Source organism: Podarcis filfolensis (genome assembly GCF_964270895.1).
Source record: "Podarcis filfolensis genome assembly, chromosome: 10".
Classification (NCBI taxonomy): domain Eukaryota; kingdom Metazoa; phylum Chordata; class Lepidosauria; order Squamata; family Lacertidae; genus Podarcis; species Podarcis filfolensis.
The window spans coordinates 57,561,973-57,585,271 of NC_139612.1; the positions used below are offsets into that span (position 1 = coordinate 57,561,973).

The 23,299-nt window shown below is 42.0% G+C and overlaps 1 protein-coding gene across 1 annotated transcript in view; it reads right to left on the reverse strand.

Annotated features, from left to right (window-relative positions):
* Positions 1 to 508: 508 nt before the first annotated feature.
* CACNA2D4 (calcium voltage-gated channel auxiliary subunit alpha2delta 4) overlaps positions 509 to 23,299 on the reverse strand; it is a 166,854-nt gene continuing 144,063 nt past the window's right edge. Inside the window, exons 30-37 of the mRNA XM_083572268.1 lie at positions 22,563 to 22,625; positions 21,514 to 21,584; positions 19,764 to 19,839; positions 16,129 to 16,181; positions 12,356 to 12,411; positions 11,087 to 11,107; positions 5,389 to 5,506; positions 509 to 1,369 (exon numbers count right to left, since the gene is read on the reverse strand). Of these exons, the coding sequence (XP_083428394.1) occupies positions 1,183 to 1,369; positions 5,389 to 5,506; positions 11,087 to 11,107; positions 12,356 to 12,411; positions 16,129 to 16,181; positions 19,764 to 19,839; positions 21,514 to 21,584; positions 22,563 to 22,625 (645 nt within the window). The 3' untranslated portion in view covers positions 509 to 1,182. The remainder of the gene's footprint in view (positions 1,370 to 5,388; positions 5,507 to 11,086; positions 11,108 to 12,355; positions 12,412 to 16,128; positions 16,182 to 19,763; positions 19,840 to 21,513; positions 21,585 to 22,562; positions 22,626 to 23,299) is intronic.

Genomic DNA, 23,299 nt, shown 5'->3' on the forward strand with positions numbered 1-23,299 from the left:
AGTCCTGGGCTCTGTGGTTTAACCCACAGCACCACCCACGTCCCTACACCTGGTAAGTAGGTGGGCTCAATTAACATCAGCTAGGATTTTTGAGCATAGTTTAATCTGAACACTGCTTAAATTCTATTGAAACTAGTGGGAGTTAATTTCCCTATTGATTTCAACATGATTTTAGTTGGAATGGAGCCATCATGGGTGGCTGCAGAACCAAGCAGCAGCTTTCAAGGCTAGTGTTCACACTTAATGAGCAAGGTCCACTCCAGGAGCAGTTAGCCAGGGGTAAGACCTACTGGAAACAATGGGACATAAGTTAGTCACAACCACCTTGAGCAAAATTAGGGCAACAATCTACATATTTTTTCCAGCACTGTTGCTGCAGAGGTAAAATTTGTCTACTGAAGGAGAAACTTACTGTTATATTAAATGTGTCTTCATAGTTTCATGTGTATGCCTTTAAAAGAAGTTCTTCCTTGCAAGTTTTTTAAATAACCACTCTTTCCCCCACAAACATACACTCCACTGCCCCAATGTAAATCTCCCTGAAGCCTGTTGGTGTCCTGTGCATCTATGCCATGGTTCTGTTCCAGAACAAGAGTCCCTTCAACTGTAAAAAGCAAACACGTGCCCACATGGGAAGAAGTAGCTCCCGTAAAAAGCAGTTTCACCCTGGCATTTTGGAGCTGCAATGCACAACATCTTTCTGTACCATTCACTGGCTTACAGCAAATAAGTCCATTGGTCCATCTCACACAGTATTAATGTATTATGGTACACAAAGCACACGGTCCACCATTGACCTAGGACTCCTTCCTTAATTAGGCTTCTATTTTGCAAATGCTAATGAAACCAACAGCATCTTCATCTACACAGAACTGTGTGGGGACATACTTCAGAGTGAAGACTATTTTCAGGTTCTAAAGAGAGTTTAAAAACTAAATAGCAAGTCTGATTTCTCTTTCCATCTTATGCCTGGTACCCCTGTGCTTTTTCTTTCCACCTCTCCAGCAATTGAGGAGGTATCTAGAAAAATGCACACAATCAATCCATATAGTACTTACCAAACAACAGTACGCAATCATAATTAGCAGCACATTAACTTGCCATTGCTTTTGCCATGCTTTCCATTAGAACGTATGCTAAATTATTCCCACCCCAAAGAACTACTAAAGCAAACCCTCTGCATCAATTCACTGTTGGAAAACTGTAAACCACAAGAACTGTACAGCCCAGTACAACTTCTACTAGCAGAAAGATATATTTCACTTCTTTAGGTTGCAGTAGGACAGGTGGAAAGCTGCTGCAGTCACATACAGCATCCACAACCAGGAGCAGGAGATTGCTGTTGGTAATTTGCTGCACCACAAACATCCTGTAAGGGCGAGAAGATCCCCCCCACCCCAAGAGACTATGGTCAGAACAGAAGGTTATAGAATACTCCCCTTGCCCCTTCCTCAGGGTTTTTTCCCCAGCTGGAACTCAGTTCCGGCACCTCTCAGGTGGGTGCCATTGCCATTCTGAGATAACAAGGGAGGTGAGTTCCAACACTTCTTTTTCTTAAAAAAAATAGCACTGCCCTTCCCTTCCCTTCCCTTCCCTTCCCTTCCCTTCCCTTCCCACCACCACAAACAAGCACATGGTTCAAGCAATAGGAAACAGCAAGAATTAAAGCAAATGGGAAGGGGGTAGAGGAAAATATATTTAGTTAATAAATGGGAATACTATTAGGGAATATTCAGAACTGAGTTGAAGACTGCCACTTTCAATTACACAAATACAATTTTATTGCATTGGAGCCAGAATGGTTGAGAAACTTGAGGTGTGGGTTATAAAGCAGGGACAAATCCTTGTGTACTGCGGACTAATCTGTTAATACTGTAGTGCAACCCTTGTGTAAATGGATTGATATGATACTTGACTCCGGATGGGAATGTAGCATCTACATACATTGTGTGTGTGTGTGTGTATCCATGCACAATTCAGAGGTTGTAGGTTTTTGAGTGTTCATCTTCAATGTACTCTGCATTATAAGCATAGTGCTCATGCATGGAAGGGCCTGCAGAAGAACTAATTATGTATGTATTGAAGCACATTGACTTAAGTACACCACAGTTATGTGTGCCAAGGCAGGATTGCAGATTCAGAGTGTGTGTTCAAGCCAGTGTAAATGTATGTATAGGACTGACCTGTGTATTAAAGTGTATGTATTAAACCCTATACAGCTATGCATGGGAGCCACATTCAAAGAATGACTATAAAGTCCCATGTGTCCTGACTTTCATGCAAATGGCCCAATACTGAGGGATCAGCTGGTGACGTGGACAGACTCTGCTCACATGACACTGAGGCTACAACATTCTGTGTCTGCTCCCTTCTCTAGCTATGAATATGGTGCAGCATTTGGACCGCGAGCTTGAATTCTCATTTATTGTATATGTGTCATTTTCATAGTTACTATTATTTTCTGACAACATAAAGTGTTCATGTTCAAGTAAAATGGAAAATGCATCCTAAGCATGCCTACAGCCAGAAAAACCAATAGTCCTCTACTGCCCTCTGCTGGGAGACTATGAGTGGTGTGTACTTAGCTAAAAGTGAAAAGTTCCATCTTAATATTTAGCACCTGAGTTTTAGTTCTTAGATCATCTCCTGTGGGCTTGTGGAGGCTTTATTCAAATGGCCATCACTGCAAACAGAATCCTGCCAGCTGGACCCAGCTGGGTACCATGTCTGAGTTAATGGAATCATTTAAAAGCTGCATAATAATAATAATAATAATAATAATAATAATAAATACATGCTTCATGGGCATAATCTTAGGGCTGGTCCAAATGTTACATTTGAGTGATAAGCTTTTCCTTCAGCAGCACTCCCTACAGAAGTGGCAACATCTAGAACAGTAGTTCTCAAACTCCACCCCCCCGGTCCACTTGAAATTTGCTGAGTGTCTTGGAGAACCACTTAATGATATTTCTACCTGCTGTAGCAGTTGTAATTCCACAGAATTCAATTTGTAATACAATATTAAGAAAATAAAGGAAGTGATAACAATGCAATTAAAAATTGACACAAAACTAAATGCAAAGGATGTATGATTTCCCATCTTCAGTCACAAATTCACAGACACCTTGAGAACCACTTGTGCTCCACAGACCACACTTCAGGAACCCCTGATCTGGAAGCTTCCTACCTGCTTCAACCACCCAAGTGAATGAAGCATCCAACTCCCAGCACCATTATTCCCAATGGTGTTAGTGTGGGATGCTGCAAAAAGAAGCTTTTAGATATTAGAGCTGTGAACATTACATGAAAATACTAATGTCTGAATTAGTCCTTAGCTTCCTTACAATAATTATGTAAGTTAGGGGGCAGGACGGGAGGGAGAGAGAGAGAAAAATTTTCTGTAGATCACTTGCTGAGTTCATGGCTGAGCTAAGAAATTGTCCCACGTGCTTTAACCATTATGTTTATACCAACCATCATAGGAATTGCTTCAGAAGCTATCTGAAGCAGGAGAGACATGTGTTGCTAAGAGCAAGGCTGAGCTTATTTGCACAAGACAAAGTATTCAAATCTAATTTGCTCCTAGTATGGTGTACCTGCAACCAATGCCCTGAGAGAAGGGCTTTTTTCAGCTGGAACTCACCAGAACTCAGTTTCAGCACTGCTCAGGTGGGTACCCTTGCCATTATAAGAGAACAAGGGAGGAATTCATGGTGAGTTCTGGCACCTCTTTTTCTAGAAAAATAGCACTGCTTGACAGTATAAATGAGAGAGGAGAAAAGATAATGCCTAAGGCAGGGCTGACAGTTCTCAAACTCACTATAGCCAGACTTGAGTCTGTCTGTTTTTTGGAAACAGCATCAAATGCTCAGATATTCTGGTGCCAGTATTCAGTGTTTAGGCACACTAAGCTGTTTAATGTTGGCAAAGTAGAGTTCTTACAGGTAAACCTGCCTCTCAGCCCTTGCATGCAGTTTAGAATGAGTGATGTAAGTTCTCTAAATGAGGGACAATCTCACATGGGAAAACACTCTATGGAGAGCTTTGTGTGAAAAGAAGATTGCCTTGAAAAGAAATGGATGTTGAACAGAATTAACTTATCTGTGGGCCCTCATGGATATGAATTATTTGGAACAGGAATGCTCTACTCTGAAGCAAATGCCCTAACCTATAAAGAAAAAAGACATGATCATGTTCAGTTTTGCCTGTCTTTCTAAAGGGAATTCACAGAACCACAGAATTGTAGAGTTGGAAGGGACCTCAAGGGTCATCTAGTCCAACCCCCTGAAATGCAGGAATCTCAGCTAAAGCAGCCATGACAGATGACCATCTAGGTAAAGGTAAAGGACCCCTGACAGTTAAGTCCAGTTGGGTGCTGGTTGCGGTGCTCATCTCATTTTACTGGCCAAGGTAGCCGACGTTTGTTCGCAGACAGTTTTTCCGGGTCATGTGGCCAGCATGACTAAACCGCTTCTGGCGAAACCAGAGCAGTGCACGGAAACGCCGTTTACCTTCCCGCCGGAGCGGTACCTATTTATCTACTTGCACTCTGACGTGCTTTCGAACTGCTAGGTTGGCAGTAGCTGGGACTGAACAACGGGAGCTCACCCCGTCGTGGGGATTCGAACCACCAACCTTCTGATCGGCAAGCCCATGGCTCAGTGGTTTACACCACAGTGTCACCCGTGTCCTCTGTTTAAAAACCTCTGAGGAAGGAGAGTTCACCACCTTCCAAAGGAGTCCATTCTACTGTCAAACAGCTCTTACTGTCAGAAAGTTCTTCCTGATATTTAGATGGAATCTCTTGTAATTTGAATCCATTGGTTTGAGTTCTACCCTCCAGAGCAAACAAGTTTGCTCCAACTTCTAATATTCCTTTAGATTTTTGAAGATGGCTATCATCTCTTCTCTTAGTCTCCTTTTCCCCAGGCTAAACATACCCAGCTCCCTCAACCATTCCTCATTAAGGTTGGTTTCCAGACCCTCACAAGGCCTGGTTTCCAGTGAAGAGTGTGGCTGAGGAGAGTTCTAAGGACCAGATAGAGAGACTTGGAGAGCAAAATGTGGTTCTGGGTCTGAGGTCCCCCACCTGTGCACTAGGCAAAGAGTGTGTTCAAGGCAGACCTTGGTACCTGGCAGGTTCATGCAGAAGGGAGTGGTCTGTGAGGGACCTGGGTCCTAAGCAATTGTCACTACTATTGTTACTAACGGACACTTGAATTGAGGTTGGAATAGTTCATAGTTGCAAGCAATTCAGAAGAAATTGTGGGAAATAAGAGGCATTGCAAGGATAACAAGGGACAGTTAGTTTGTTTGGAGATCAGACTAACCAGGGACAATTGAGAGGCACAGGTAGGAGAAAAGGAAGAAAGAGAGCACATTTCTTACTTCTGACAGTCTCCGCATTCAATAATCCCATTGGTCTCTTTGATGGCAGGTTCATATACAAACACTGGGTATTCTGTGTCACATGGCTGTAGCATGTCGTGCTTCTTGTGCTTGTGAGCTGAGATGGGGAAAAAGAGGCTGAGTGAGAAAATCGGGTGAAGGAAACAAATGAGGTGTGGAAAAAAGAAGCAGAAAGATGTTGACCCAAAAACGAAGATTACTGGCAGCCACTAGGTGGTGTGGGAGACTCAGTGTATGAGGATGCCCTAGAAGCATGAATATGGCCACCCTTCAGCCAATGGTCGGATTATGTAGCTATCAGTTTGACAGGCTGTTTACTGCTAGAAAGTCAAAACACACAAACAAGTGGGAACCCACTTGCAGTTAGTTCATGGTTAGAATCAAACCAGCTGGCCAAGACATTACTAGGTGGCTCATATGGGGTAAACAGGAAGACTTTTCACTAATGACAGTGACTGCATGAAATATAGCAGACTGGGCTGGGGTAGTACAGCACCAATCTTTAGTAACCGCAGCTAGATACCTAAGACGGAAGCTTTACTAGAAAGAAAGTCCACTACCCAGCTCCCACTAGCCAACACAGGAACTGACTACTTGCAGTGGAAAGATCTACATTTTGGAGACCTTGAAGCTTGAACTGTTATGGGGGCCCTTCGGCATCAGCAACAAAGTCTGAGTAACCACTGTTATCTTCTTCAATGGGTTTGTCCCATGACAGATCACCAAACCTTTATAACACCTGTGCTACTGACTTTCAGACTTTGGAATTGTTAAAATATATACAAAAAAATAATAATCACTTTTGAAGTTTTCGGAAAGCTGAAATCCAAAACATTTAAGAAAGCATAAATATTGTTTAAAATATTTATGTTATTAACTGAGTATACAAAACTATTTTAATTGTGTTGCATGTCAACATTTTTAACATTTAGGCGCATTATTTATTTTAAAGAAACACCAGGTGTCATTGTGACATTTTGAAGGACAATGTATGATGTTTAAACTTGAGGATAGCTGAGATAATGCATGGATATGTTTGCACAGAGAAAAAAATAATCACCTGCCAGATAGTCAGGGAGTGGGTGAACTGGTTGGTCATCAATAACGGCAGGAGTTTGCATTTGATAAAACTAACAGTGAGGCTGCTGTTCTTCAAACAGAGAAATGCTCAAAATGCTGTTGGACATTTGCATCACACTGGCCTGAGGGAGAAAAGCTGTGCTGGCATTTATTCTCTTGTGCGATGACGACAACTCAGAGACGCAAAGATATTGCAAATGTCACACAAACATGTATAGAGTCTTTGTCACTCATTGGGAGTTGAAACAGTGACAAATATCCAAAAAAACCACCCTTTTCTAGTTTGTTTTTAATCTATTCATTTTTATCTCCCTGCCCTTCAAGGAGCTCAGGATCCTCTTATCATCACAACTCCCTTCTCAGGTAGGTAAAACCTGTGAACGCTTGGAATTGGAATCATGCAGCTGGTTGAGCCTGTCCAACACTCTAACCACCCTGGCTCTCTCACAAATCTGTGACTATAGCTTTTGTGAAAATTGCAGTGCTCTAATCTGGATACAAAGCTTGCAACACCATTGCACATAAAATGAAGACTTGTGTAGCCCATCTGTCAAGCACCAGTGAAGCGGGGAGAGAGAACGGGACTCGCCTTTCCTTGTTGCTTCCTGCTGGGAAGTGAGTATCAGAGCTCCCATTGCTTTGTCACAATGGTACCTGTCCTTCCTGAGGGGTTTGCAAGTGACTGAATCTCTGCTTCAGTGCAACCATCACTGACAATCTGATTCCTCCCATTGCTTTTCTTTGCCTGTAATGTTGTTCACCAAGTTTCCCTCAACGTAACTATGCAGCAGATTCGCTGTTCTAATCTTTCAACTATGAAGGAAGCAGCAGGCTATTTTAACACAACCTCCCTCAACTGGGATTAAAACCGAAATAAATTTATGCCAGATGGTGCAATGAGTATTGTAAACAACACCTATTTGTTTTCCTAGGTCTTATTAAGTTTCCATGCTGTATAGCAAGGATTTGTCCAGTCCTGCATATGTCACCCTGATGTTTTGCATTACCCCCTGCCCTAAATTGGTTGTCCTGTTTAAGGTCTTCCAGATAAGATTCAAACCAGGAACCCCTCAACTCACCAACTCCCTAGAAACTAATAAAGGCAGCTGATTAGACAGCTTGTCTACAATGTGACAAAATGTAGGTGGACAGGAGTCTTAACCACAGTGCAACCCTGATTGGGTGAGCCAGATTTAGCATCTGTATAGACAGGCCCCATATTTAGCACTCAATATATTTTCTAGGTTTCTCTTCTAGTGCACCTTACTAAAACCTAGAAATTACCCAACATGGAAAATATGTGGCCTATCCAGGATGCAAAGCTGTGAGTTACAGCCGTGCAGTTAAATGTCCACAACCAGCTCACTTTACATATCCAAACTTTGACTCTCCCTCTCCTCAAGGTAGAACTGCATTAGTGTCATGTATGGAAGGGAAGATCCACAGCATGCTTTCCATCTTCTTATTGCGTTTCATTCACAAATAACATTTGCTCTTGGAGCCACAGAGATTCATTCTGTTCAAACTCCCTTTTGTCTCTCTGTTAAACCACACTTTAACTGGATCGGAAGTGAATTTCCTCATACCCCAAACAGTTCCTTGGACACAGAGCAATAACAGCAATAAACTGAGCCTGAGGAGAGGGAACAAATTCAGTCACCTTCAACAGGCCAGAACACAGTGAAGCCACTGCTACATTTGAGGCAGGACATTCCCTTCCCCCCTCATCCCCCAGTTTCATTCCACAGATGAGCCTGAATTAACACCTGAGCATCGGCAAAAAGGAGCAAAATGTCACTGCCATCCTGATATTTGCAGTCACATTGATCCGGAAAAATAACAACAGAGATAGGTTTTAAATTGCTGGCATTTCACTGTCAGCAGGGTAGCCCAAAGATATTTTTTTATAGGCCAAGCAGCTGTCCATGTGACCAGAGATCAGCACCTCTGCACCATTTTATGATATTGCAAAGGGCCTTGAGTTTCTGTATCTCTGCTTTCCTAAGTCATATATTATTAAATATACAAGACCACTGAGTGGTTTACATAAAACACTGTAAAACTGTATGAAATCTCTCTCACAGATTGCTAGATGTTACGGCACGTGCACAGGCCAGCTGCTCCCCAGTGGGGGCTGGTGTCTATTGGGATAGGCAGGCCGTAAGGCATGGATGCCAACAGTAGGAGGAGCCAGACCTGATGATAGGCAGAAATAATTCTAGTTTAACCCCAATCCTCCTCCATAGAAGGGCAACAGTGGCACTTCTAAGAAACTGGTAGGCAGGGCCAGCCCCTAGACTGGCTGTAAGAAAGAAGGCAGTTGGGAGCTGCTTGCGGTTGGTAGGGCAGTGCCCTATTGGCCTAATAGATCACCGCCCACTGCCTTCGGAAGCAATCTGTGCTCCCTTCTCTGTCTTCCAGCCCTCATGGGTTGGGTACGCTGGGGAAATAACTAAACCCCCAAATATTACTCTTCACCAGTTACTGCTATGCCACTGTCCTGCTTCCCCAATTCCTCCAAGGCTTATAATCCACTGGCAAGAGTCTGGAGGATTGGAGCCTGTTAGCCCCACCCTTTATTTATTTATTTGAATTTATATACCGCCGTCTCAGGGCAGTTCACCCTTACCTACCTGTAGCCCATCCTGGCTGATTACTGGCTGGGCTACTCATGAGCAAGCAACCAGTTTAACAAATTCTTCTCCATAGGAGCCTTAGCAACTGCTGATGTTTGGAATTTGGGAAGGAAATAATACCTCTTGACAGGAGATCACAGAGAAGGTTTTTTCTCTCCTTGCCTAAGGGCAGGCTGGTGCTCAGCTGACCTGGGAAGTACCCTCACATGCCCCAGCTCTTACATGTTGAAGCTTTAGTGACATATTGGAACATGGGAAGTTACTGGACTATCTAGCTCAGTATTGTCTACACCGATTGGCAGCAGCTCCTCAGGGTTTCAAGCAGAAGCTTTTTTCAGCCCTACCTGGGAAATAAGGATTGAACTTGGTGTCTTCTTCATGCAAAGCAGGTGCTACACCATGGAGCTATGGCCCATCCCCTGTTGTTGGGTTTACTGGTAGCTAATCATGATGACAAATGGTGGAAACGATGCAAAGAGTTTTAATATTTATCTTGGTTAGCTATATCTTATTGACATAAGGGCAGCTCCCATATTTCTTATTTCTATAGACAAGCCATTTATCAGCCAGCCTTTGTCTGAATGGTAGAGGGGGAATAAAGGGCTAGAGCTGCTTATTCAGCCAACCTGTAATCATATCTGCTTCTCTAACATAAATAAATTATGAGAAAGTTGAATGAACTTATTTATTGAAGTTGCTCTAGCCATCAGAACCTGACTATCTGCAGTTGTCTGAATAATACAGTTTTGCTGGATTTCCAGTTGAGTGATTACCACCTGTCCTCATGCAATTCTGCAAACAGGCTGAAGTTTCTTTCTGATAGATTCTTGCCCACCTCTAGCTAATTATCTCTACTTGCATTTTGTACCTACTGAGAATGCAAGAATGTCCTCTCATGTTTCTTTCTGAGCTCCATATTTGACCTGGATCCTCTGATTATTATGGATCCTTTTAGAGCAACCGTAATACATGGGAGCTGTGGTTGGGGCTCAACTAAGGTTGCCTCCCTTCCTGCATGATGCAACCACCACCATGTCTTTTCTCTTGCACGAGTGGCACCTCCCTAGTCCACCCTTCCTCCTTTCTTCATCATCCCGCTATTGTTGGGTTTACTGGTAGCATGCTAATTATCATGCAAACACTTAGGCCTGGCCTGATTCAATTACCACTCATGAACAATTGAACAGAGGAAAGAACTCCTTGAAGTTCTTCCTCTACCTCTAGACCTTGGGATACCAAGCATTATTTGAGACATCAGGCACCAACTCCAGAAGCAGCACCTATTGGTCTGGCCTAGTATGACAGATAGCAAGATCAGATTGTAGATTAAAAGCACCATAGGAAGGCCTATGCATTTGTATAATGTGTAAATGTACTGAGAATGAAATGGGGGGGGGGGTAGAATAGAAGATGGAACGCTGATAAACCTTGCAACTTTTCAAAAATACTAATTTGTTCCTTTATAATGGACCAAGCTTGTTGTAAAATATCATTAATATTGAAGGGCAAGACTTGCAAATATCAATATAAGATTCACTTTAGCAGCGTACAACAGAATTCTCCACCCATTGCCTATTGCCCAGTAAGAACTGCTGCCATGCAACTTTAGTTCATTTCAGCAAGGCTTATATGGTTGAACCCGCATGCTTTGCACAAGCCGCTGTGGTTTGCACATATTGGCACATCCCTAGAGCTACTGTACATCTTTATATTCAAGGTTATAGCTGGACCAGCAAGCGCAAAAACTTGCAGTGAAGTATGCCAATCACACAGTGAGTGGTAGTACAATAATTAAACAAGTAGTGATATCTCTGTTTTCAACTAGGCAGTCGCAGCTAATTCCTGAACAGCTGTGAAGTGGGAAAGAAATTGCCCCCAGTTTTCTGTGCAAATCTGCTTGGGTGTTCTCCTGTTTCCAGAAAATGGAGATCTTTTTGCTGTACTATAATGATTCTACTTACCATGATGGAAAACAGCCTTGGCTATATAGGTTGCATGGCATAACATGTGATGCAGATGAATCCAATGATGATGATCACAAGATGGTGGTAGAATTCCATGGTGAAGACACATGAACAGGAAGAATGGGAAATGAAGAAAGAAAGAGGAAGAATGACATGGTGGTGAAATGAAGAAATAGTTGTACACAATAGTAACAATGAGCGTGAGACTACTCCTTAAAATTCACCTGCCTTTACAGTTAACTAAACTGCTGTTTAGAAATATGTTTTATTGTCTTATATCCTTCTTTCCTTCACATAAGCCTATGTGAAGTGAATGTGATTTGCTTAAAAATACTAGAATATTTGACACTGAAAGCTTTGGCCTGCACACTCCTAAATGTTTAGGAGCAGGCAATGCTTTCAGAAACAAGTACAATATTGGAAGTATACCCTGGACTAGAGACAGCCAGCTATTCTATCTGGTTAAAATATGTGTAAGCAACATAATGTATGTAACCAGCATATTACTGTTGCCAAACCCTAGCAGGCAGTACCATAAGTAACATTTGCTGTATGAGATTGTGCTTTTGAAATGATTTCTGCCATTTATTATTATTTTTAAATGAAACATATTAAGAATTAATTATATTTAAAAAGTTCTTTCTTTCTTTCTTTCTTTCTTTCTTTCTTTCTTTCTTTCTTTCTTTCTTTCTTTTACAAAAGACTGCCTGTGTTTTTCTACTTTTAGCTTACATTGCTGTTATGTTTCAAAAACTATTTCCAAGATACGGAGGACTGGAATGGAAAGAATAAAGTTTCGTAATTTTAACAGCTCATAGACAAAGCGACACTTGCTCAGAGCGCATGTGATCCACAGACCACAAGTGACCCACATTGCTGTTTTAGACACTGTACCACAGGCTTTTAGGGGGTCTTAGCACTGACACCCTTCCCTGCACGTTCCAAGCAAAGTGCATGTAGATGAAAGAACTGGCCCACTGCTTCAGCAAATAGTTGTTAGTAGTCTTCCATCCACCTCATGGGATACCCCAACACAGACCACATATATGAGCTGACACAGTTGACAGTGTTATTAAACCTTGCCAGTATATTCCAGGGTGTCTCAATAAAGGTGAAATGGAAGCTGGCGAATAGATTCTCAGTGCCAACAGGGTGACAATGTCTCTGGATTGTGCTAAATTGCATTCGTATGTGTGATTCCTTCATCCAAGCCCAGTGGCTGCAAAATTTGTGTGCTGTGAGGTGGCTGCATTCCCACATACTCACCATCTGCCAAATTGTCTGTGTGCCAGAAGCCAGATATGTTGAACTCCAGAAAGAATCTGTCAAAAGATTGGGGGGGGGGAGAAAAAGATGTATTTTACGCTAGCCTGGAAGGGCAAAGGTGTTACGCAGGCAGACAGTCCCTGTGATTTGCTCTACTCTGAGCTTTTAGTCTGTAGGAGCAGCCTAGAACTTGCCTTGCTGTTTCTTTTTAGTTCATACCTGAGCCAGTTACTTTAAATCTCCCTTTGTTACTTTTCAGAATGGTTAATTGTGCTTTAATCCTACAATAAATTACTAGCAATTCCTGTGGCAAGGCTGTCATTAACACTGTGCTCCTTGTGGCTGGGAGGGAAATATACTCGGTCACCTTGAAAGCCATCTGCTCCACAACGGTGGACGCTGGTATTCAGTGCCCAGCAACAGCTGTGGAGTGTGCCTAGCAAGTTAATCTCTATGAAGAATCTTGGAACATGGCCCTTGTCTCAAGTTCAAAGGTGTTTGAATCTAACACTCCAGTCTCTGCCTAGTATAATCATTGATCTCCACTGTACTACCAAGGAGGCGCTGCTGGTAGTCCCTTCATTGAGTACTTTCTAAGGTGGGGGGCACAACACACAGTAAAGCCTTCTTGGTGGTGGCTTCCCATTTATGCAACTCCTTCCCACTGCATGTTTGGTTGTCTTCTACTTTCTGTTTATTCACATGGCAGCTTAAAATATTATCTATTGTTATAGGCTTACAAAACATAGCAGCGGAAGCCTTGTTTGTTAAGCTCTACTGCGCTGCTGACTTTTAAATGTTGTTTAATGGTATTTTATGGTTATATTTTTGTTCAGTTTATTTTTAACAGCCATTTGCTGGGTGTGTTTATTTATTTTTTAATGTGCCGACAGCCATTCCAAGTTCTACATGAGGCGGAGCATGGTATCTACAATTTATGTTGGAAAACTGCTTGTTCTCTATATATTTGGACGCCTTAATATATCATAACCAAATTAAGCATGATCAAAGGCCAGGTTTTAACCTATGTTTGTATGCAATTGGGCCTCATTTTGAATCAAGATGGAAAACCAAACCTTTCAAAGGTGCACTGTGTTAGCCATTGATCACAAAATGACGCCGATTTTGGGGATTTCTGAGAACTTCCAAGCAATGCTGGGTATGAGGTTGTTAGTAACAAATATATTAATAATAAAATATCAAACATACTCATGAATCTGCCTTTCTTCCTGAAGCCCCACCTCCCACAATGTGTCACCTTGGCAGAGATGGCAAGTTAGGTCTACTCCATTAACATATTTTCCTAATAGGAACAGGATTGTCCCCCCTTTATGTTTTCAACAGAGCAAATTATTCAAGTTCATTAGAATTTGAGAAGGGAAGGGTAAGCCTGATACTTGTTGATTTACATCCATGTAGATACTCACACTTTGTTGATTTACATCCACGTGGTAGAACATAAAAGTGTTAATGTTAGTGACATTGGCTCACTAACACAAAAAACTCTTCCCCAGGGAAAAATGCATCATTTCTGGGCAAGCAAGTGCCTGTGCCTGCCTTCTGTTTATGATATCGGAGTTCCTGCTCCCCAGTGCAGCTTCTTTCCCACACTTAACAGCCTTAAATAAGCAGGTTTGCATATTATGGACTTCCACTTGAAATCAGGAACTCTGGACCCCTTTACTGGCCCTGTTATATACGTTGCACTGCTATGATTTTGTACAAATCGGTTCCCCATGTTTTCGCAACTGGAAGGTGGAAATAATTAAACTGCCTACTTGATAATGCTGCTGGAAGCCTCTTGGGTACCACAGGAATGAAGGCATGACACAAATGCCTCTGCTTCATACGATGGCAGGATTTTTCCTCTTAGAGCTCTAATGCACTAATTCCATGCATGTGTGTGGTGCTTGCAAATCACATGGCTTGTATGCTCAAGCCATTCTCCTTCTTCATGTAGTCTTTATCTCGAACTGGAGAATTTTCAAGGTCAGCACAAGCAGCAGACTCCACCCAAGAAAAAGATGCAGAAACATGGTAGCATCTTCTGTGGTGTGCGTGTGTCTCTGTTTCCTGTGCTTCTTGTATTTGTGCTACAAAGCATTGAACCAGAAGTGAAGGAGGCTCACGTGCAGATATTCTCTTACTAAAATAGGGCCCAGATGTTTTATTAAACAGGCCCAGTGGCACAATTTTGTCTCTGTTAATGTGACTCATCTGACACTTCCATCCTATGAACTGAAATCTCCCTTTTACCTGATTATTCCATTGTGATGCACTGGCTTTGGTACTCATTGCTACAACACGGGTGGGAGTTAAAGACATTTCTACAACGCAAATCTGTATTGGATTTACTGGCACTGTCTCACCAAAATAATTATGGAAGTTATCTTGCTGGGAACTCTGTAAATGACTCCTAACCTTTCAAAGAATTATAGTTCCCTAGGGAGAGGGAATGACTATTAAAACAAGTTTGTGGCTGCAGACACACTAACCCATTTGCTGCACAAAAATGCAGTTTTTCTCAGTCTGGAATGGTTCATGCTTATGCTCAACATGCTGCTTTCAACACGTGGGATAACTCAGTCAGTAGAGCATGAGACTCTTAATCTCAGGGTTGTGGGATCAGGCTCCATGTTAGGCAAAAGATTCCAGCATTGTAGGGGGTTGGACTAGATGATCCTCGTGGTTCCTTTCAACCCTACATTTCTATGATTCTAGATTGATTTAATTTCCTGCTGGCCACAAGGGTAGATGTGGTTACTTGGTACACATCTCAAAACCCTTCATGCCCTTTCCTCCCTGCATATGTCCCAGATGAATGAAGAAGCAGTGATTGCGATTTTGGTATACACCCACTCACAACATCATTGGAAATATGTGCATACACATACATGCACACACCAGCATCTGTTTTCAAATGGACACACTGTGGGGTTATGCAGAATCAATATACAAGGAACTTTTATTTTCTGAATGAAACTGGTTTCTCAATAAGTGCTTTTCAGGGACCAGAAATATGCAATACATGGTCCATATTGTGTGCGGACTACATAGAAAAAACAAGTATTTGTTCTCCATTGATTTTAGAATAAAATGTAGTATGTAAGTAGCCTGCCTGTAGAAACAGGTGTGTCCTAGGTTTCATGGAACTGGAAATCCATTGATGTCTCTCAATACTACATTTTGGAATAACAGGACTATCTATAGGTGCTCCAGAGAAGCGGACACGGAGCAATGGTTCCAAACTACAAGAAAGAAGATTCCACCTAAACATTAGGAAGAACTTCCTGACAGTAAGAGCTGTTCGACAGTGGAATTTGCTGCCAAGGAGTGTGGTGGAGTCTCCTTCTTTGGAGGTCTTTAAGCAGAGGCTTGACAACCATATGTCAGGAGTGCTCTGATGGTGTTTCCTGCTTGGCAGGGGGTTGGACTCGATGGCCCTTGTAGTCTCTTCCAACTCTATGATTCTATGATTCTATGATATATAGTGACTGCAACTTTTCCAGCTTCTGCTTCTAAAAGTTAGGACTGTCAATTGCTTCAGGACTGTTTTGAATATTTTCTTGTTTATTCACTATTATAGTCACATACCAGAATTCAAAAAAATGCTTGTGCCAGTAACATCAAGCCCCACCAATTTAAATTTCCTCAAACCTATTAACGAACACAAGCATTAGTTGATTAATACACTGATGTAAATGTACTAAAGCTTGCAGGTATAGTTTCTACTTCTAATGATATTTCCCTCCAGAACTCCAAAATGTACTCACATGAGGAAGTCAGTTATCAGCCACTTTAGTGCTCCCAATAAGGCATAAACTGGCTGTTGAAAAAGAAGAAAGCCAAAGAAGAGGAGTATTTTACAGAGCCCACAATTCCAGAAGCCAATCTACAAATTAGGAGGCAGATTCTAAGAAGCAGCAGTATGCATACAAGTCAGCCTACTACCAATAATAATTCTGAACCTCATCATTGGAAAGGTCGGAAAGCTTATCGGGAATTCGCATGAGTCTTTGAAGACATAATTACTTAACTGGCTCTCTTCAACCGTAATAGCCTAAATAGCTCGTAGAAAGAAAGAGCTAAAGCTATTTGTGCGACTAAAACTTTAGAAAACATTTTTGTTCTAACGGTGGAAAATAAATTGTGTTTCCACTTCAAACTGTAAGCAAAAGCAAAACACCACACAAACCTTGTTAGTAGGAGTGCCTAATGCAACAAGGCCTCTAGCATATAAACTGGTAGGTGCTACACAATGCAGAACACTTTTAATATTAGGGGATTTTTAGTCCTCATGATCATGCTGAAAATGTGGATAGTCTCATCTGAAGGATTTAGGCAACTCTGCTTTGGAGCAAAGGTATTATTTTTCTTTTGTCGGAATATGACATGTGAGGTATACTTGCATATCTTAATTCTAATAACATTCTCAACTACAGTGTTGTATGAACTCAAAGCTATATCTGAGTAGAAACCTAATAAGGTCAAAGGTTCAGTCTGTATTTTTTGTTCTCTCCATTAGTGCTTTCTTCTTATAAACAACAATGGTGACGTTTCCAGGGATTACTTTTTTGTTTCATTCTGTCAGGCGAGCTAGTTTCCAAACAGCAGGGAGAGGGAACCTGTGGCCCTCCAGATATTGGACTGGAGAAGACATGGGATTTTAGCTGTTATATTTCCAGTTTCTTGCGACGAAAAGGTGGGCAAATGGGCAGAATGGCTGGCGCGGCTGCATCTTGAGCAGCAAACCACGCCCCCACCAAGCCGCCCGGTTGGGTGCTCAACCGGGGGCGTGGCGCGCCAGCCATGTGAGTGGGGCAGGGGGCATAATGCCCCCTTCGTGACGCAGGAATTGCATCCCGCCCACAACACCTCCCCTCTGGGAGGAGGAGAGGCCTTCTCATGACCATCATTCCAACTCCCCCCCCCCTTTTTTAAATGTCTGCTCATCTCCAGCTCTCCTCACAATTTGTTTATTTATATGATTTATGAGTTAATTTCCATGCTTTTGTACATGCTCAAAGCAACATTCAAAACATTTCTTAAAGCACCTCATTAAAGTTATATAAACAAACAGACATGATAGAGTGAGATTCATAAAACGATGAATGAATTAATGATGAAAGCTATTGGACTGATATCCTTGTCTTTTGACAAAAAGGTACCAAAACATAATTTTAAAAGAAACGATGAGTTACTCAACCAAATTAGGTATGCCTCATTTGCATAGTTTTATTGTATGTTTTGAATTTGAATGTTTTGGTTTTAGAATATGGAGGGTTTTCTGCAGCATTTTAAGATCCCTTTGGCCAAGTGCTTGTCAGGTGGAGTGGCAAGATCAGAAGAGCAAGGCTGGGCTAGATGAACCTTAGCAGGAACCATGGTCAAGCATTTTGCTGCTCTAACCAGACACAAGCCTCTCCATGAAACTTTAATAAGTAGTAGGACCCCTCCAGATGCGTGGTTTTTTTTTGGGGGGGGCTATATTCTGTACTATGCCAATGACACAGCAATACTGCATTAGTGGTGGGCTTATACTGGACCATCTACACATCATTCTGCTTTATTACTGGTTCTCTAATGCTTCCCCAGCATTACCAAACATCACTGCTATCTGGATGAGCACTCTTGCACTATAGTGCAGCAAAAGCGAGACACCCCGGAACACTTGTACTGTAGTATAAAAAAAGTTACAGAATTTCAATAGGAAACTAGGGGACATGCACCAACAGGGAATGAAGCAGTATGTCCATCCCAAAACTTTTACCACAAACAGTATTGTAAATGGGATCATGCATATCACCACCCCAATACAATGAGAAGCAGAAATAATTCTGGATGCACAATAAAAAGGATGTCTGAAGAAGCCTTTAGGCTTTGCCATATGATCAATTCTGACATTTTGATGTTTAAGAAAGGCTTGCCTTTACTGGGTTTCTTAGTTTTACTTGCTGGTGACAAGCTAAACCACTGCCTACCATATTTAAGGTGCCAGGTTCAGGACCTGTGGTGAGCTTATATTGTTTTTACTAAAAGCACTACATTTTCACATATCCACCCATCTCTCCTTCAAAGGACAAGGCTAAATCTCCTAAAGGACTAGAGCTAGCATGGGTGATAAAAAGCCTTTTGATTTGCAGTACCAGTCCAGCTGTAATTAGTGAGTGTTTCCCTATTTAGTTAATACAAATTTAATTATGTAATGCCAGACACAACTACTTAGTTAATCCAACTCTAACAAACAAATCCTATTCTGATCAATTAAAGGTGCCACAACCTGAAACTTTCCTGGCACAGAACTAGTAGACAGCAACGATTTCATATAGCCAAAATTGGCCCCAGAGTGCTCCAATGCAGGATTAATTCAGAGTTAATTTTGATTACTGGTGAAAGATGCAGCAGGCATAAATTGAGATTGGGGGGGGGGGGAGAAAAGGAAGGAAAAGTTCAGCAACTTTCCATCCCTAGAATGCATTCTGGTATCTTCCATCTTTTCCAAATTAATACACATGTACTGCTATTTGGTCAATACATGTAGCATGAAACAGATCCTAGGATCAATTGCAGAATGATGGGTCAATTTTTACCTGTGCCTTTCCCCATTGAATTTTGGAATTGTTTTGCTTGGTCTGCTGACTCCAGCTAAATGCATGTGTGAAACAGAGTGGAAATTACTTAATTTGGGAAAGGAAAATTGGAGATGGCTAATTGGTTGCAGGATCAGAAATATATTCTCACTATGCAAGTGCCACATTTTTCTGAGCACACAGGCTGTAGGTGAAGGACAAAAAGTGGCACTGGGAATCTACTGTTTCCCTGTGGCATCCAGCTCTTTTGTGAAACCTTGAGTGTCCCTTCTCACAGAATAGCAGCACTCTGGACTTGGATGTTTAAAAAAATGACCACCAAAAGGATTTTAATCATCATCTTTGTTGTGACACCAGCAAAAAGATATTAGTGAAAAACCAGGAAATCTCCTGTCCTGTAATAAACAATTAAAATCCCCTTCCCAGTCTGCCTTCACTGGCGTCATCAGATGAGTGACGTAATTGTGTCCAGCCCCCACAATCAGAGTACATGGAGAAGAGGACATGAGGGCAGACGTGCCTTGGCTTCTTCTTCTGTCCTTGCATAGTCCTCAAATAAGAGCACAGGAAAAGCAATCAGGCTTGTAGCAAAGACAAGGATGATAAGCACGATTCCGCCCTCAGTGTAATCAGCAGGGGAAGCAAAGGCACTTCTGCCCTCACACCGCTCTCTGCTGCACCCCATGCCTGGCAACGATGGTGAGGCATGGGATGGTCTCACCCTGGAGCAGAATGACTTAAAGAATGGGACCAATGCTGCTCTAATATATTTTATTCCGTGTTTTATGTATTATGTAGAAACGCTTACAGATACTTACACTGAGAAGAGGGCGTGCGCCACTATGGTGGTGGTGGGGCATTTTACACATGGCTTGGTAATCGTACATTTTCACCCTGCAAAAAAAAAACATTAAAAACTGACAAGTGGGCCAATGTGTTCAACACACCAGCTTAGCCCAAGAGTCCACCAGTCTGCCTAGCCCACTACTGTGCACTCTGATTGTATAGTGGTGCAACGGAACACTGTGGCGCCAGAAGCAGTTTAGTCATGCTGGCCACATGACTTGGAAACACCGGCTCCTTCGGCCTGAAGCGAGATGAGCGCCACAGTCCATAGTCGCCTTTGACTGGACTTAACTCTCCAGGGGTCCTTTACCTTTTTTAATTCTGATTGAAGGTGACTTTCAAAGGTCTAGCAGTCGTTTTGCCCAGGTCTGCTATGTGAGATTTTTAGTGGACATGCCAGGAACTGCACCTGAGATTTTCTGCATGCAAAACATGTGCTCTGTCACATGCCCTTTGCTCAACATAGCTGCAGACACATTCATTTGTCCTGCATGAATTCTAGCCTGGATCTGTCTTCAGACAGGGAACAGCCATATATCCTCATCCTAATAATTTAGTTTAGTTTGTGCTTAGCATTGGATGTTTCACAACAAGATCTACTCCCATACAGTGTTTGATTGACTATGTGGTATCTGACGAAGAAACTTCTTACTGATGTCACAATATGCCCCTACCCTATGAAAACTTTGTATGCGATTTACTCGAGTTACCTCAGCTGCTATTTTTACTCATGCCATGGTCCTGAAAGCTGTTTCTGGACAGGTTAGTGCTCTTCCAGACACATTTGGCTGGGCTCTCAGATTTCTTTATGCCATTTGTGTCTGACTCTGCATCCCTCTGTATCCTACATCAGCAATGTGGGAACTGCTTCGGAACACATGGACATAGGAAACTCCTTTACACCATGTCAGATCATTTTGCTCATCATTGTCTGCACTGACTGACAGCAGCTCTCCAGAGTTTTACACATAAGTTTTCACCAGAGAAGCCAGGGGTTTAACCTAGAACCTTTGCATATGAAACATGTGCTCTACCGATGAGCTGCAGATAATGTTTGAAAGCCTATGCCCTGTACTATGCTGTATAGGGAAACATCGGATGGGAATAGCAAGCACAGTTAGCTTTGCTCACATGGTTCTGGGCTCCCATGCTGTTCTAGTAACATGTAAGGGCCTCCAAGCCAGGAACATAAACAGCCTAGATGAAGCCACATGAAATTGTATTGCTACACAGTAATGTAATGTTACTTCTGACATTTAAAAAAGGATATGTACCTGTATTTTTGTGTATTTGTTTGTTTGTTATCTTTCAACATGCATTCATAGAACACAAGCAGGGAAATGAAGATAGGTAACATTTTGCATTCATTCACATTGTGCACAAACTGTGTGACAGTGGATATAATCAGGAGTGATTCCTGTTACTGCAGCAATGCTTTTTTTTGGCTGCTGCAATCATAGAATCGGTACTGGCTGCACCCATTATTATGCAGTTCACACATTACATTTGCCTATGTGAGCATGTACCTGGAGATTCTTGAATCTTTCTATGGATAACAAATGGGAATAAGTCCTAACAACTGAGGCAATATTCCACACCCCACTGTCTTCACTCTCTTTTTTAATGTTTAGCTGTGATAATTCTCAATGGGGATAAGGCATTTTGCTTCAACCAGGCTCTTCTCTGAAAGGAAATCAATACAGAGGAGATAGTAATACTTACTGTTTGAACATTCCCATGCTTATAAGCTGGGTCATAACAGAGCCATCCACTTCTCCCAAAAATTTGCTGGTCTGCAAGCACAGGGAGATAAAGAGAGAAAAAAGCAGAAACTATAGATAAACCTCCTCAGCTTTTTATCAGTCCAGCTAATCCATCCCCACTGCGAGTTTGAAATCCTATACTTTATATTGCCACTATCATAAAACAAGCCCTTTAAGCAGGCGGTGCTCTGCTATGTCCTCAGGCTGTTTAGCAAAGAGGGGTTTAGAGAAGTGTGTTGCGCCATGGTCAGTAAAAATGAAATGCAAATCTTAGCTCAGCCATGCACTCACCACGTGGCCTTAGACAAGTCATCATTTCTCAGCTTATCATATAAACTATGGGGATAGTAATACAGTACAGGCGTACTATATGGTATGTTGTTGTAAGGATGAAGCAGTGCCCGCTATCCATGAAGACAGTGGGTTCCAATGAGATCTTGATGAGATCTCGCAAGGTTTTGGTGAGATCTCGCTGGAAGCTGCCACTGCTGCTTCTCTGCCACTGGCAGTGGTTGGCGGGGTGAGCAGGGTGCCTGCAATGGGTGCCACCTCTTGGACTTCTGCTGCCTTAGGCTGCTGCCTCAACCCACCTGATGGGTGAGCCGGCCCTGGCTGGAATGTAGCCTATTGTGCAAGAGTCACTTTCATTGCTGCACCCACTATTACCTCTAGGCCTGTCCAATGCTGGCATGCAGCCTCTAGAAAGTTGACCATGAGGTAATGTAGCCTGGCTTAAAAGAAGATAAAACTCAACCCTGAGTTCCTTATTGGAAAGGTAGGGTGCAATTATAGTTAATAAATATAATTATCTTGGGAGATTCACAAATTTGCACGAAGTCTGAAAAGTGATTAGTGCACATATTCACTGTTCTTTTGGGGGAATACCTGAAGTCCTCTTGCTTAAGCCTTAACAAAAGAAATCTGCAGACTTGTCCAATTTGCTCCTCCTTGCCCCCCAGCTCTATAAATAGGCCTCTACTTTATAAGAAAGCACAGAAAACTTTTTACCTGTTTGGAGGCTTTGGAAACAAGTATGAATCCATTATTATCGATGAGAAAGCAGTTCAGATTCTGAAGAGAAAAAAAGAATGAGGAAGGAATTTCAGCTATAGAGAAGACAATATTGCCTAGTATGAAAGCTTCTGCCTTACCCTGTGAGCTGCTATGATTCTGCTCCCACAGTTCTAGTGGTCTTATGTAAGGCATTGCCATTAACTCTGCCTCTGGTTTGCTCCCACCACTGGCTTTTGAATCCATGTACACACAATGTTACCCACAACAGAAAGCTAACCACTTAGAGATTTCTAAACTTAATTTTATTGTTTTACAATCAAGCAGTATATAAATTTTGTTAAATAAATCAGATAAATCCTGTAGTTTCCTGAGAAATACGACTGTTTGATGTGTTTCCCCATAGACTGCCATTAATCTGAAAGGAAACTTACGCCACATTCGTTTTGCAATTAAGTTGAGCTGTGTACACTTGAGACATCTATTATTATTATGTATTAAATTTGCATATTGCCATATACTCATAGATCTCAGGGCAATTACAATATAAAAAGCACAAAATACATAACAAAAACTAAAAGCAGCCCAATAATCTCCCCCTATTGCACATGCACAGATGAGTTTCATGAATAGGAGCTTGGGGAAGTGCTATAGGGGCAGGTCTTCACGTTGGGTGAAGACATCCCTGTCCCCTCTGTGGTGTGTACAACAATCAGCAAATGTGACTTGACGTG